We start from the raw sequence: 17017 nt of genomic DNA, 5'->3' as shown, positions 1-17017 counted from the left end.
CACACACACACACACACACACACACACACACACACACACACACACACACACACACACACACACACACACACACTCCTAAACTAACTCAGATCTGGTGCACAAACACACACTCCCGGGAGTGAGTGCAGCAGTAAGTGAATATGCTAACACTGCAAGGTAACCCAGATAGGAGGAGGAGGAGGGAGGAAGCATAAAGACAAGGAAAAGAAGGAGGTGAGGAGAGGAGGCGGCGACATTTTGAAAAGGTGAACAGGATGATGTTGGCATTTAGAGAAAAGCGAGATAAAGTGAAACCTAGATCCCATTTAGAAAACAGGGAGGTTCGAGCACCCCGGAGACATGGCCGTGTGTGTGTGTGTGTGTGTGTGTGTGTGTTACACAGACTCCATTACCACTATTGACAGCAGGGAATCCAAAGTTATTGTTGCTGTTTCTTTTAATTTAGTGGCGATGGCGGCGCTGCTCTGAGGAGCGAGCTCCAAGACAAAGAGCTGCTGTGCTTTTTGGCTTCATGAAGTAAATTATGTTCCACACATCGATTCCACGGGAGGGCAGGGCCAGAAAGCTGCGCCGCGTGAGCGCCGTGATTGATGAGAGATTACTTCTCGCGCTTTTAAAGACAAACCCTGAGCTGCGTTTTCAGAGCGAGCCTTTCATGTGGCTAATTTCCTTTGTTGAATTTAATTTAATGCTTCCAGTGCTCGCAGGCGCCTCACAAAATAAACAACGGTTTCGAGAAACAGCAACACTTTCACAGCTCGGTCCTAAAACTACAACTGCAGCACGTACGCGAACGGTTGATTCCATGTTAGCTGATCCCAGGACAGCCGAGCTCACCTCGCTTGCTGCTTCTCTAATCCAAACCCAGTCCAGAGTCACAGTCAAGAACCTGTGTCTCGTGCAAACTGTCAGCTCTGTGTGAAATCACCACTTTGTGTGGAAACGGAGGAAATAACCGTGGAGCCGGCGTGGAAACAACAGGAGAAGCTGCTGATGTTGACCTGGAAATATCAGAGTTTAATAACAGCCTGGTTTCTTTATCTCACTGACACCGGCTGCTCCAGCTGCTGAGCGCAGTCAGCATCAGATGAAAGCTCAGCTGCTGATTAAAGAACAGTCGGAAAATCCTGCATCCAATCAAGCGACTGATGCTGCAGGTAAATCATTTTTAACCAGGTTTTGATTCTTTCAGAAGAGTTTCCCCTCTGTGAAGCTGAAGACACATTCACGGGCCGAAAATATGTTAATAATTGTGGGCGGGGACACTTTTATTTAGTCCTGTTTCCAGGACTCGCAGACCACAGCGTGGGAGTGGGAGGCCGGACCCCTGCGGGAGCGTCCCGACTGACCGCTTAATGCATCGTGCAGAGGTGCAGTGAGGGGAGAGGGGCGGAGACGGCGGCCCTGTCCCTCTCCGTCAGGCTGATTGGTTTTGGGAACAGAAAACAATCCTGCATAATTCAGTGGCAGCTCTCTCTCTCTCCCCGTTTCCCCCCACAGGTAACGGCACTCGCTCTACCGCTCCCCCTCCCATCCTCCTTTTTGTCATCCGTCTCCTCCCCCTCTCCCTCCCTCTGAGGCGTCACTCTCCTTCCTCCTTCATCTTTTTTGGGGAGAGTGTTCGTCTCTCTGTTAAATCATTGATGGAGCTGTGGTGGGTGGTTGCCTCTCCGTCTCCTGCTGAGCCGGCAGAGAGGGAGAGGCAGCGATGACAGGATGACAGGTGGAGGGAGAGGATGGTGTACGGAGCGCTCTGCACTCCAGCTACTCTTTGCTTCAGGCGCCAGTGTCAGCCAGCGCTCTCACGTCCATTTGCGACAGATTTACAGTCCAAACCGACGCTTTTTAGTAGCAGCCAGCTGTTAACCCTCCACCCACCTCCACCCACCTCTGAAACCTGTTTACTGAACTTTACAGTGTGAGCTGTGAGAAAATCAGCCTTTCAGACCTTTAAATAAAGTCACTCATCTACTCGTCTACGCCTGCACAGGTACAATAACAGTCGTCACCATCGTCAGGCGGCACTTTAACACGTGATAAACAGGCGTGTTTGAGAAACACGTCTCCTTCAAATTAAGTCTGTTTCTCTGCGTCTTTGCAGCTCTTCTGTTACAAGATCTCCATTTAGAGAATAAACACGAGCCTAACCCCAACATCGATGGATCGTTGATGTCCCCGTGGATTTAAGAAGGTTAGTTCAAGTTTTCTTGCGCTCTCGACCGGCACCTAAAGATGGCGCTGCGTTTCCTGTTGCACTGAGACTGTAGACAAATCAGATGTGTCCGCGGCCGTGACCCGTGAGGTCACCGGGTCTGGACCCCAGTATTTGTTTTCCAAAACAAGGCAGTCAAAACTGACCCAAATCAATATTTAACGATCTGAAACACACAAGAACTGTGTGAGAGAAGCTGAAGCCATAACAAACCTGTTCCCATTCTGATCCATCACAGACACATATCTGATCGTTAGAGCAACATCCAGAACTGGAGCTCAGACCTCACGGGAATCTCTACCATTCGCAAATATGCAGGAAGTGCGCCTGTAACATGTATGGATCACTGGGATCTGCTGGACTGATGATGGCTGCTTGGAAACATATTGATCCACTTCATGTTCAGCTCACATGGACTGCGAGCCGGGAGACAGGCCTCGGAGTCCACCTGGAAACATGTTTTAGCCTACGTTTAGTTTTCACTGTTTTGTTTTGTTTGCATTATATAAATATTCACTCAGGCTCACGGGTGATGGAGAGCTGGACTGCAGGAGGTGTTGTGGTTAACAGAGAGCTGCTGAAAGGCAAAGCTCTGAGTTACTGTGGACCTCGGTGTCCCTGCCTTCACCTGTGGACACAAACTCTGGAGCGAGTCGTGGATACAAACAGTCAAACACGTTTCCTCTGCAGGGTGTGTGAGCTCAGAGCAGAGACATCCTTCACAGGGCTGATCAGGGTTTTCCAGCCAAGTGCAACATCATCATCATCAGGAGGAACTAGGAAGTGTCCTTTGGGGAAAGGATGCTGGAATTCCCGGCTGAGCCTGCTGAGACAATGATGGGGAGAGTGCTGCCGCTCCGACTAAAGCAGGAGATTACTCCACAGCATCTGTCTAAACTACCACAGTCAATCTTCACCTCACCCGCCTCCTCTCCCTCTCTCCCCTGAGTGTGGAGGGGGAGGGGACTGTCAACTTGACTGACAGCTCTGTCGGCTTATCGAATTGGTCCCGGCCCGGTCGCGGCTGACAGTGTTACCGGCGGATAAATGCAGATTTGTGGGGGATGATAGCGAGCCATCAGCTTTGATTTGCTACTACACGAGACGTTTATGGCGCAGGAGAGAGAGAGCTCTGTTTCCTCTCCCCTCGCTCTCTCATTCGATTAACTTTGGAGGAGAAATATATTTGAGAGGCTGCAGTTTCCGGCAGCTTTAGTGGGTTTTAGATCAATTTGCAGCCATAATGCACATTATGGTTTGTTTGGAGATGAGTCTCACATCAACACTCGTCCAGACTGCAGTGGCCACTTATGAAGTCAGACTTTGAACAGCAGACTGCACTTTCCCCCGATTTCAAAAGTACCGAGCAAAAGCACGAGCACCTAAGTGATGATTAAACATCCACAGCAATGATCAATAATGAATCCATAAGTGTTTGCAGGTTCTTTGTGTAATACAAACAAATAGAAGCTGACATCAAACCTCAGGATCCAAGGACTTAGTATAGAAAATGTGGCGTGAATTAATATTTACATTTTAAATTCTAACCACTCTGAGAATCTCTACCTTTCGTGGTGGACGGGTTTGTTTCCCGGGGGTCCCGGGGGTTATGTTGTCGGGGGGCGGGGTCTCCAAAGGCAAACTGGTCCTGGGTGAGGGACCAGACAAAGAGCGGTTCAAAAGACCGCTATCGGGGGTTATCGAGACCCCGCCCTGGGTAGGGTGCCCGAGAGCGTCTGGTGGCCGTGCCTTGGTCCATGGGGCTCCGCCTGAAAAAGGGGCATGAGTCCGTCCTCCTCTAGGCCCACCACCCACAGGAGGCGACGCAGGGGTCGGTGCAAAGTGTGCCGGGTGGCGGCCAGGAGGGAGGCCCTGTCAGACCGATGCCCGACTACGAGACTGAATTTAAAATTTAAAATAAAAATAATAAATACAGTGGTCCCTCGCTATGACACGCTTCACCTGTCGCGGCCTCGCTGATTGTTTTTGTGCATGAATGTGAAATGCGTTCAGCTTGTCAAATTTACATAAATCTTTGATCCCAGCAGTGTGACTCTGACGTGCTGCATGTTTGTAAGTTTCTCCCCAACAAACACCACAGTGTGGATGACACGTCGTCACCTGCGGGTGTCTTTGGTTTCATTCTCTGATACTGGACTTATTTTTCTACGAAGGTTTGAACTTTGTGTTTAAACAAGCGAGAAAAGTGTGAAAGTGTTCACGCCTGTCTGAGGGGAGTGTATAAAGTGTAGTGAGGGCTTTAACTGCCTTAAAACATCTATAATAATTGTAAAAAATAAAGTTGGCTACTTTGCGGATTTCACCTATCGCAGGTTTTTTTTTTCCACCCATTTATTAACGTTCCTATTTAAGTTTTAATTTTATTAATATATCATTTTAATCTTACACTCATTTCTGCATTTCTACAAAATAAACACAACAAAGTTTAAAAATCATATCTATCTAATAGACTCCAGTTTGTACATGTAAATGGAGAGTCCTCTTCACACACTGAGGTTAATTATGGAGTTCCACAGGGTTCAGTGCTAGGACCAATTCTGTTTACATTATACATGCTTCCCTTAGGCAGCATCATTAGAAGACATAGCATAAATTTCACTGCTATGCAGATGACACCCAGCTCTATCTGTCCATGAAGCCAGATAACACACACCAATGAGTTAAACTGCAGGAATGTCTTAAAGACATAAAGACCTGGATGGCTGCTAACTTTCTGCTTCTTAATTCAGATAAAACTGAGGTTATTGTACTCGGCCCTGAAAAGCTTAGAAATATGGTATCTAACCAGATTCTTACTCTGGATGGCATTACCTTGGCCTCCAGTACCCGTCTCTGGTTTCTTCCTATTAAACGGGAGTTCTTCCTCCCCAATGATTGTATGATGTTGGGGTCTTCTCTTTGACATTGTGAGGTCTTTGCTTTAAAATCTATAAAAAGCTTCAGACCAATGTTGTTGTGAAGCAAAGACAGATAAATAAATATTTGCATTTAGTGTGTACAACAGAATTATTAATTACTAATGCAATATTTTAAATATTAGGCGCATTAAACAGCACTTTAAGTCTAATAATGAAAGGATGTGTATTCATATCCTCACCCTGGAATATCCAGCAATGGTTTATCTTCTCACATCTGTGATGCACAACCAGCCTTTCTGTCATCTTCAACGTTCATACGCTCCTATAAACGTGTGTGAAGTGTGCTCAGGTGGGTTCAGCGTAGCTGCTGATCAGTGTCTGCTCCTCTTGTAAATATAGAGTCAGTAAAGGTAAAGCTCCTCCTGGGGGAGTCGGCCCTGTCAGCTCAGCGTCACACACATTTATTGTAAATCACTGCGACAGCTGAGCATCGATCAGCGGGGGCACTTTTAAACGCCGATTGGTTTGAGGTGAGGCAGGCGGAGACGGCGGCGCGGCGGGGTTAACGCGAGTCTCTGACGGCCGGTTCGTGTTTCTGACGAGAACAGTCTCGGCTTCTTCATCACTTTTTCTGGATCCAGTTCGGGCTGTTAGCAAAATTTAATATGCTGACTAATGACAGCCGAGCGATCTGTCACAGCAGGGAGAGCAGAGAGGGAGGGAGCCGGGGTTGGAAAGGGTGAATACGTTAACACGGAATAAATGTTCAGTTTGTCTTTCGGAGACTTTACTCTGGGAAAAGAATAAAAGCTCAATAAATCACCCAACGTCTGGGAGCAAACAGGATTAATCTGACGGCTCGGTTTTTCCACCTTTGCATCCAGATTTAGCTTTCCCCTCTTCTGGGACATCTTTCTATCCATTCACACACACCTGCAGTGCTTTGATCATCAGTGTCATTAATGCACCTGTACAGGTGTGAGGGCTGAGGGCGCAGACAGACTTCAGGTGTTTTTGATGGCTGAACTTAAACAAAGGCACAAAAGTTGTTTGTGGATGTTGAAATATGGAAATGATCCCGTATCCATCTAATGATGTGAGAAACATCTGAGCAGCAGATTCATCCAATCATCGTCAGGCTCGGCAGCTGTGTTGGTCGCCGTCTTTGACACCTCGCCGTCTTCCTCACGTGTCTGACGCACGATGATGTCATGGGTTAACAGCGTAGCTGTCGACTCCGAGCACAGAAGTGAGATTTTTAATGCTGCGTTCACCGTCCAGCCAAACGGAGCGATCAGTCTGTGCAGCGTCACTCACATCCTGACGGCGTGCAGAGGCTGAGAAGATGACATGTGGTAGCATCATGTGACACCAGGAAGCCGATGTGTTTGGTATTCAGAGTACATCAATCATACTGGAAAAGTCCAACCGTGGACTGTGTGACCTACGATGACACACCGATGAACGTGTTTGTCTGAAATCTGCATCATTGGAGGTAAAACCCTGAAACAGTTTTTAAATCACTACCAATCAAATTTCTTTAAATGGAAAATCAGCTGATCGTTTAAACTAATTTAAATGTTTCTATTTCTCACCAGTGAGCTGTAATTATTATAAACTATAAACACCCACTGGAGGGAAATGTCCGAGTCCTTCCTGGTGGTTTTTAAACGTCGGGCGGTAAAGCCGCTGGCCACATACTTTTGGATTGTCTCCTTAAATTAGTGCTGCACGAAACACCTGCATTGCACCTTTCCTCCTCCCTAACCTCCCCCCTCTCCCCCACAGGCTGTCATTTTCTCTGCTGATGGCTCACACTCGTGTCTCCCGCCTCCACCCGTAGACGCTGTGGTCGCCGGCCTCGCAGCCTAATGATGATGATGATGATGATGGTGGAGGGAAAGTTTCTCGCTCTTAATTGCAGTTATCAGCTCGTTGATTAGTGCTGCATAAAACACCTGCATTGCACCTGTTTTCCCCCAAAACCTCTTCCTGCCGCTCGCTCCCTTTGTCTCCCAGCCTCACTCTGACTCACTTTATCTGCCTGTCCCACACAGGAGCCCCAGCTCCTTCAAAATAAAAGCTTTTCTCTAGAAAATCCTTGACTTGTGTGCTACACCTTCATTTTCTGGATTATTTAAGCAAACGTGCATCAGTGACCACCAGGACAACTTTCACAGTCGACTCAAACTCCCGCACTAACGAGCTCCACCAGTTTCAGCTCCTCCTGATTATTCCCGGGAAAACGAGGGCAGCATACCGAAAAGGTTTGTTTGATTTTTGCCAGAAATATTGTGAGACTGAAGCTGCACAGATGATCATTTTTCAGATAAGAAAGAAAATGTATATAGAAACCAGCCAATGGGAGAGTCTGTAGGCAAACAGAGACCACTTTCCCTGGAAACCTGATTGTTAGTATAACTAGCAGAGGTGTTGGATTAGTGTGGTGAGCAGCGGCCAATAATAGTGAAGTAAAGTCAAAATTAAAGTCTCCAACGATCTCGGGATGCCGACTGTGTTATAGCAGCTTCGTTTGGGCCGAGCTTGGATTCACGGACACTTTATTTCAGTCCACACCTGAAGTGGAAACGCTCTCAGTAGAAAACCCGCCCATGGAAATCTGAGGCCTCGATCACCAGGCCTACAGACGAGGACCCCAGAGACACCAGTTGACGAGGTTTTGCAGACAAGTTGGCGTCTCCGTGCAAACTGCAGGCGACAGCATCAAAGCTAACACAGGGATGTTTCTGGTGCAGCCTTCTGTTCCAGCAACCATACACCAACTGGTTGGGAATCATTTTTCCGAGCAACTAGTGGTTGTTGGGAGGTTGCAAACCAGTCTCTGTGCCTGTCAGGGTTTGGTGTGCTTCAGCCACCTGCTGAACACACACATTTTTACACCCAAGAAGTTATTTCTCACGTGCAGTCACACACCTGGAGGCTGGTGAGCCGGTCAGCAGGCAGAGGAAACACTGTGGTGGAAGTAGGCGGGGCTAGCAGGTTAGCAGTAAGTTGTTTTGGAAATAACAGCGAGGACATCGCTGATTATTTCTTCCAGACTGGTTAACGTCCACACCGGTGTAGATGTTAATCCGGTTGTTCAGTGATGACGTGACGAATCCTTCTTCTGGGTCTAAAGTAGTCTGTGTTTAATATGGCTTTTGTGTTGTTAACATGTTTAATGTTTTGTATTTTCTTCTATTTGATCTCAAAAAGCTCCTAAAACAGTCAGTGATCACTGTTGACCTCCCTCGGCTTTTATTACCAGCTAATCATTTATTTAAGCTCAGTTTTTAAAACCTTAGGATGTAACTACAGCCCAGCCCATGCAGCAGTATATGAATGACTAACCTCGTATTGTGGATGGATTATCTCAGTTGTTCTCCTGGCTGAAGTTTGGTCCTTTTACAGCATCCTGCCATGCGATTACATTTGTTCCTGACCACCGAGAACACTCACGTTAACTTTTATCGAGTGGAAAAAAAGTTAGCTTGTTTATATTATGCTAACATAGCTGTGTCGCTAGCGGTCACGTAGCACATCATTATATACCAGCTAGCCCAACTTCAGTAACCCTACAAACGTCACTGCTGTTTAGTTTTCTGTCTTCATTTATGCTGGAAGTGATAACAGAGCTGTACGTTTTAATTTGTTTCCAAAACCCCGCAGTCAGGACATGCTATATTGTATTTAGATAGAAGCTAGCGAGCTAACTTCCCTGCTAACTTCTAACTCCGTTAAATGTCATAAATTCCGTTTTCATGGATGCCTGGATGTTAAACTCAATTGTTACACCTGGTAGAGCAGAACGCTGATCATTTTATTAAAGATGAAAGACTTTAGACAGTTTTTCAACTCTCAGTAATGCCATAGTGATCGTTTGATATATGGACCTGCAGCGGAGTTTAGACCCAGACACGGCTAGTGACGTCAGACTTCACGACCGGATTCAAGTGTGAAAAAGAAGAGAAGATTTCTACAGTTTCTTTCTCAAAGCTGTCGTCTGCACGTCTGCCGTGGAGGTTAAACAAAGCTGGACGCTGCAGCTAATTAAAACGCTTCATCTATTTGCAGCGCTCCAGCAAAGGTCAGCTCTTCTGGACATTTTGGCACCAAATGTTCGGATCGGTCTGTGAAAGTTCACTGCAGCTGTAAGTTAATCCACTGTCTGCAGCGATTTAGCTGAATTCTGAAATCTTACTCTCAAACGCTGCTCTGGCTTCAGCTTTGGGCCTCTCACCTCTCTGCCCATTAGCTGCAACGCAAGAGTCACTGGGTATTAACCCCTTAAGTCTTTAGTCTCAATGTCCGTGGGTACGTCCGCTCTAAGTGTAAGGTGTGTGTGTGTGGTGCGTGTGTGTGTGTGGTGTGATGGGTGTGAGAGTGGTTCGTCTGTGGGGGATCATTAGATAAAGCTGGAGATAGTGTGCATTTGCTGCGGGCCTCGTGCAACCCATCGGTGTGTGTGCTGTGTGTGCTGTGTGTGGAGATGTCGGAAGAGCGACACGTCTGGGGAAAGTCCAGTATACACTACATTTCTTGACAGCCAGGTGTGCAGCATTACGCACTACGACTGTTCACACCATTCCAATCAATCCCTCTCGTAAATCGCGACTGGTTGGTGTGTGTGTGTGGGACAGTGATTGGATAGGTTCTAGTCCTAGACACCTCACTGCTACACACACACTCCCAAGCATACCCACCAACAACACCAACGACTACACACACAATCTCCACCTTACTCCTAAAAAATGAGATGTCAACAGCAGGCACTGCAGACTCGAAGGTGCACGCCAAGGACAGCTGTGTGTGTGTGTATTGATTATCATTGTCATTTAGAGTAAACAGGCACTTTTTACAGTACAAATAGGTGTGTGTGTGTGTGTGTGTGGTTTATGTTGTAGTGAGAGTGTGTGTGTGGTTTGTGTGTGTGTGTGTGTGTGTGTGTGTGTGTGTGTGTGTGTGTCTGTTTCTGTGGGTGTAGTATGCTGTGTGTGTGTGTGTGTGTGTGTGTGTGTGTGTGTGTGTGTTGTTTTTTGGTTGTGTGTGTGTGTGTGTGTGTGTGTGTGTGTGTGTCGTGTGTGTGTGTGTGTGGTGTGTGGTGCTGTGTGTGAGTGTCGTGTGTGTGTGTGTCTGTGTGTGTGTGTGTGTGTGTGAGTTGTTGTGTGTTGAGTTGTGTGTGTGTGTGTGTGTGTGTGTGTGTGTGTGTGTGATGTGTGTGTGTGGGGTTTGTGTAGTGTGCTGTCTGTGTGTGTGTGTCTGTGTCTGTGGTCTGTGTGTGTTCTGTGTGTGTGTGTGTCTCTGTGTGTGTGTGTCTGCTGTGTGTCTCCTGTGTGTGTCTGCTGTTGTGCGTCTTGTGGCCGATGACTCTGCCATCAGTCACCGGCCTTCAGCAGCACCACAGAGAGGATGACCTTTGCTCCTGTTTCTCTGCTTTTGTTACTTTTTCCTTTTTATTTTCTGTTTTTTTTTTCCTGCAGTTTTTGTTTTTTCATCATTGGTTTCTGATCCTATATTTACTTTACGATAAGTACTTTACTGCTGACTCTAAGCCTCTGCGGTGTAGAGGCTCTATAGTCCCTCTGGGCCACGCCGTGCAGGTTCTGATAGTAACTCCACAGACTGTAAATAAAAGATGTAGCCCATTGGTTAGTGGCTTCTGAGTGTTTTGAAAAGGCCGTGATGAGTGACGGGCAGATATGACTCATTTCACTCTAATGGGACCAAATTTAAAAAATGAACTTGGCTTTGGATTCACAAAGAGCACAAACTCATGGCTGTGACCATGAACTCATCATGAGGTCATAAAGTTAGGGCTATTTTTCCATGCATGTTTGTACATTCGCACCCTGCTGGCCAGTAAATGCAATGCAGGTTTGAAGCACTTCTGCCTTAGCGTCACCTGCATCAGTTCTGTGTAACTGTGGGAGCAGCACAGCGGTGCAGTGGTTAGCACTTTGTCTGGGCTGTAGGTGTGAATGTGAGCGTGAACCTGTCCAGGTGTAACCTCACCTCGTACCATGTGATCGCTGTGATAGGCTCCAGCCCCCTGAATTGGATAGGCAGTTAAAGATGAATGAACAGTGAATAGGAACTACCCACTTATTGGTTTGCACTTTTAGCACAATGCTAACATGATGCATTAGCCAGCTAGCAGTTAGCATAAAAATAACTGGACTACAACCACAGCAAGAAGAGGCAGGATGCTGTTTGCTTGATGTATTTTGTGCGTTTCTTCCTGTTAAAAGGGAGTTTTTCCTTCCCACTGTCACCAAAGCTCTTGCTCATAGGGGGTCATGTGATTGTTGGGTTTTTCTCTGTACCTATGAAGCGCCTTGAGACGACTTTTGTTGTGATTTGGTGCTATATAAATAAAATTGAATTGACTACTACTAAACTCAGAGTGGACTGCAGCTCTTGATGCCAGCTAGCTTAGAAACCCGACTAAAGCTCAGAGCTAGCATCACAGTAAGAGGCTTTAATGCTAAAATGGCATATCAATAATGGCATAGTAATTCTTTGATAGTCTATCTGTGGTAAATACAGATCTGCTCCACCAGCAAATACCCTCAAATATTTGTTATATCACAAATGAACCAAAGCAACACAAGCACTGAGTTCATCGAAGCTCCTGGTTCCTCACAACCAAACAGCTTGTTAATCACTCTCAACCTGGGATATCAATAAAGACAGTCACCTCAACCGTCGCTGATGTTTGCTTAATCACAGGGTGTACCAGCAGCACTCTGAGCAGGAGGAGAGAATTTAGCATCATAATGACCTGTGCAAAAAGAGCCATTTACTGACCCTCAGTGGGTTTTCTTACTTTGGGTGTGTGAAATTGTCCACGAGAGACACTTTCTCCACCAGGTCTCCTCCGATGGAGCGCACCAGCTCGTAGAAGTCGTTCTCTGTGAAGCTCTCTCTGCCTGCCTGGCTCTCTTTGCCGTTCGGCAGCCAGAAGGAGATGTCGTTATGGAGAGGTGGGTACTTACTGAGCGTCTGAAAAACAAACGTATAAAACAACAATGACTGACAGCTCAACTTAAAAATGTTCACTGTACGCAATGGTGGAAATATTAACTGATAATTTCTCTTTACAAAAAAGTCCCTGAAAAACAGAGCTAGGCACGCGATTGGTTCATCGTGTCGATAGGTAAGTAACTGATTAGCCATGGAGGTAAGTAGGTAGGTGGTTGAATGAGCATCTAGGTAGGTGGGCACTTGATTGGTTCATTAAATAGTGGTTAGTTATCTAGGCAGGCAATTATTTAGTCATGTAGGTGAGTAATTGATTACCCAAACAGAAAGGTAGGGAACTGGTTTATTGCATAGGCTGGTAATCACATGATTGGTTAGTCATGTACATAGGTGGGTGGGAAAGCAATTAGTTGGTTGTGTAGTAAAGCAAAGGAAAGGAATTGGTTGTTTAGATTGGTAGTTAATTAATTACTTAATTAGTTAGCCGTACAAGTATGTAGCTAGGTAGTTGGTTAAGTGTCTACATGGGTGGGTACTTAACTGGTTAGTTATCAAAGTAAGCAAGCAGGCAAGGAGTTGGTTGGTTGTGTAGTTATGTAAGTGATGAGCCATGCTGGCAGGTACACAGATTGGTTGGTTGCAAAGGTGGTAGATGAATGTAGGTGAGTCCTTAATTGACAGGCATGCAGTTGGTTGTTTGCACAGGTAGACTGGCAGGTATGTAACTGGTTAGCCATGCTAGCTGAGAGGCTGGCTGGCAGGCTGGTTCTGTAAGTAGTTAGGAGGGTGGATGGGTAGCTAGGTCATAGGGAACTGGTTGCTCTGCATTAATATATTTTAACTAAATAATGCAATGATAATTAATGTACCCACTTAATAGTTGCAAAGTACATGATGGATTATATTTGTAATAGTTTTATGTTTAATTGATTGAGTGCTAATGTGGCATAACGCTGTTGTTTTTCTGCTGGTTCGCTGTGGTTTTAGTTTTGTAACGTCTTCATCTGGATTCATGTATTATGTGCAGATGCGTGGCTGAGGTTATTTGTGGCTGATGTTTAGGCCCTGAAGAATAGTTTAATTTCACAATAACACATTATGAGTTATTAATGATCCTCAAAGATGTTGAAATTTTACTTTGTCCACCACATTGATTAGTTTTCGTACATGTACATTTATGGGATATTTGGACTGGAGACTCATTAGAATTTCAAAGTAAACCAAGCATAAACACAAAGATGTAAGGACTGAGGGGGTAATCAGCACACCAACTGCAGAGATTGAGAGATGAGGTGAATAAAAATGAGCTGAAAGTGCAGATTCAAGCAACAAAAAAGAACCCAATGAATAACAGAAGAAGAAATGTGACAGAAAGTGGAGAAGAGAAACAGCCCGACTGTAGGAAGAAAGAGGAGAAAGTGCAGCAGAGAGTAAAACACAAAGACAATAACACATTAAAACTTTATCGGGACGACAGAATAAATGTGATGTTTTATGCAGCGACAGACTGAAGGAGAGATTCCTATCATCTGTCACTTGTTTATTATGCTCAGAATAACTTGCACAGAGTGAGAGAAGTTGCTGTTATTCCTGCTCCTGAATGATATTTTCTTAATTTTCTCTCCATCTTAATGCTATTCACTGAGACACATCAATCTGTGTGACACTGGTTTTTCCACCTTTGAAACAAAAGTCAGAACAAAACAAGGAAAAGTGAAACATGCCAACTTAATGTTATTTAGTTATGTTCTGTAGAAACTGGGCTGTAGTTAGCTCACTTCAAAGGTGGAGGTAAAGAACAGCAAGGTGATCAGTTGGTTGGTCAGTTTGTTTCATATGTTATCAAAGACTAGTTTACTTTAGTTAACTGCAGGAGGAAGGCAGGTGGTTCAGTGATGGATCAGTTAGCTGCTGTTTGGGTTTTTGTCAGTGAAGGCTTGACATTGGTTGGACAGTCAGTTGGTGGTTGGTAGATTTCTGGTTTGTTACCCAGGATGAAAGGTATCACCAGTTAGCTGTAAGTTGTTGGTTTAGGTAGTGGTTGGTTAGTTGCCTGCACATGTAGGTGATTAGTTAGATAAAAAAAGTCAATTAGTGGTTAGTTTGTCTGTTGCGGTTTAAGACAAGTTGTTGGTTGGCTGGTTTGCAAAGTAGATGGCTGGTTGTCAAGGAACATAGACAACAACTGGTTAGCTGTGTAGACAGCTACACAGACAGGCAGGTAGGTAAATGGTTGGTTACACAGGCAGGCAATTGCTCGGTTAGGTAACTAGGAAGGTAGGTAGATGAAAGGTTGGCTGGTTAGCAAGAAAGGGGCCTATTGAGCAGTTGGTTGGCAGGTAAAAGTTGGTTGGTTTGCTGGGTAGGTTTGAGAAAACGTGACGTCTTAAAGTAGGTGGTTGGTTAGATAGGTTAGTTGGTTGGGTTGCTGGTTGGGCAAGCAGATAAGTAACTGATTGGCTGATTTTGGTAAGTGTTAGTTAATTATAAATGAACTGGAAACCAAACTTTATTTATTCATCTATTCATAAAGTTGTAACATTTATTTATTAAGTGCTTTTCACAAAGCGCTGCACACGAAGGTTAAATAAACAATTCATACATATTTCAGTAAAGGACAGAAGTAAAACTGGTAGAAGAACAGAGAGAAGAACGAGTCTCATTTGATATTTTTATACTCAGTCGAGCGTCAGGGAAAGACTTTGCACAGCAGGTGGTAGGTGAGGAGAGAAGTATCCACATATTTCTGACCATACTGTGCAGACGTATGGAGGGAGGTGAGCCGTCTGTTTACACTATAATAGTTTAGTGGCACTGCACAGCTCCCTGAAGCCATTTGTGTGTGTGCGTATACAAACATACACACCGACACCCAAGGAGTCCATTTCCTGTTAGGCCCTGGGCGGTCACAGTTCATTACCTGTGGATGTGGGGGCCAGTAAAGGCTTTCGGGGGAGAGGTGGAGAGCCTTAGCCCAGGAGAGGTGAACTGACCCTGGGCAGGAGATGAGCCATGCTCCCCAGGCCCCTCTGGAGAAACAGAGTTTATCAATAAAACTTACAGGGCTGTGAGGAGGACAGCAGGAGGACAGCAGGGTCGCTCCCTCACTCCTCACATCTTCAGCTTAACAACACTGATTATGTGTTTATTGTAATTTGTCAGATACAGTTAAACCTTTATTGAATGCACTCACTGTGGGCCGTTTCAAAAGCATTTGCTATTTACAATTTATTTCCTCTCGTTTCCTTCAGTTTGTTCAGATCAAAAGACAATGAAGTAAGATTATAACCTAAAGGAGATTATTACCAGCCGACTCAGAGGACGACATAAACTGAGTGAATATTTGTCCATGTGAGCTGACAAACTTCAGCTTAAGAGTAAAACTTTGTTGATTCTGTCACAAAAGCACAAAAAAATAGTGGTCCAGATAAGTTCTGAAAGTACCGTGCACGTGATTTCAGCCATCACTTGTTCTTTGGAAGGCGGTAGTTCACAGATCAACTGGCTGTTTGTTTGCTAGTTTGGTGGCTGTCGGATAAAGAGGTCAGTGGGTCTTTCGTTGCATGTTTCATTGGTGCTAAAAGTAGAAGATTGGTCCGCCCGCTAGAAATAAAGGTCATCAGGGTCAGGTGGTAGGAAGGTAAGGACGTGATTGGGCTGACAGGTAGGTGACGATAGGTTGTACTTTCAAAGGCAGCAGTTCTTCTCATCAAGTGTTTGATTGGTTTGTTGGGTATTAAGGTAAGTTGGTAGGTATTGAAGTTAGTTGGTCATCAGCTGCTCTTTCTCATTGTTGGTGAAGGGATGGGATTGGTTGGCTGACAAGGAAGAAAGATTGTGTAGGTCAGCTGGTAGTTAGGTGGGGTAAATACAGGCAGATATTAGCTGTACAATGGAGGGAGGTGTTGTCTGCTCGGTTCAGTTTTTTGGTTTGTTGGTCGGATGTTAAGGAAGTTGGGTGACTTCTTTGCTAGCTAGGCAGGTGGTTTGATTGGACAGCGGTTAATGGAGGTTTAGCATTGGTTGGCTGAGTGCGATGAACACGTGTTGTGAAACGGTTCAAAGACGCTGTGTTTGGATAACGTGACACTGGTTCATGTCGTTGTTTTCACAAACCACCCTTCCAGCGTCTCCTCTCTCTCTCTTCATTCTTACTAAGGTATCTTTCGGCACTTTGTTTCTTCCATTTAATCGTTCCTCCTCCACGTTCCCCTCTCAGACTTTGGTGCCTCTTTAGTCATTTACATTTTCCTCTGTTTTCCTGACACACTTTAATCTGTTTTCCCTCTTTTTCCTTTTCCCCACACTTTATTTCTCTTATTTATTTCAAGCATTTCTTTTTTTAATCACTTCCTCAAACTCGCTTCAGTATATTTTTTCCATTAAAGCTGTGTTTTGTCTCTCATTTTTCCTCACTAATGTCACCCCCTACTTTCTCTCACCTTACGTTTCGCTCAATCCTTTTATTTTTTTACATCTAAAGATCTTTTATTCAAATAACTGCATTTAGTCAGATTCTGCATCTATTCTTATCCTCTTCTTTCCTCTGTCCTACCTCTCGCCTCATTTATTCCTCATTCCCTGCTTCCTCCCTCCATCTGTTTTCTGCCTCGTCCACCCCCACCATCCCTCCTCTTCATCTTCCTCCTCTCTTTTCTCCTCTTTGCCCTCCAACAGTCACTTGAAATGTTCTTTATTAGTGAAGACGAGAGTCGACAAAGAGCACCTTTAGTGGGGACGGAGTAACCGCTGTGTGAACCTGCACACACCCCACAGTGTGTGTGTGTGTGTGTGTTGATGATGGTGGGGTCAGTGGAAGTGACTGGTGCCGGCTGATGTGAGCCCCCACTGTCAAAATGTTTTATGCATGAGGTTAAGAGGCAAGAACACACACACACACACACACACACACACACACACACACACACACACACACACACACACA

General features: G+C 45.2%; 1 protein-coding gene across 2 annotated transcripts in view; it reads right to left on the bottom strand.

Moving 5' to 3' along the window:
• fars2 (phenylalanyl-tRNA synthetase 2, mitochondrial) overlaps window positions 1–17017 on the bottom strand; it is a 128508-nt gene that overhangs the window by 24671 nt on the left and 86820 nt on the right. For both annotated transcript variants that reach the window (XM_014339421.2, XM_014339417.2), the window contains exon 9: window positions 11918–12093. In XM_014339421.2, coding sequence (XP_014194907.1) covers window positions 11918–12093 — 176 coding nt within the window. The remainder of the gene's footprint in view (window positions 1–11917; window positions 12094–17017) is intronic.

This window comes from Haplochromis burtoni, unplaced genomic scaffold (genome assembly GCF_018398535.1).
Source record: "Haplochromis burtoni strain Fernald_Lab_line unplaced genomic scaffold, NCSU_Asbu1 Contig_291, whole genome shotgun sequence".
Taxonomy (NCBI): domain Eukaryota; kingdom Metazoa; phylum Chordata; class Actinopteri; order Cichliformes; family Cichlidae; genus Haplochromis; species Haplochromis burtoni.
The sequence above is the reverse complement of the archived record's forward strand: the minus strand, read 5'-3'. Positions and strand labels throughout refer to the sequence as shown.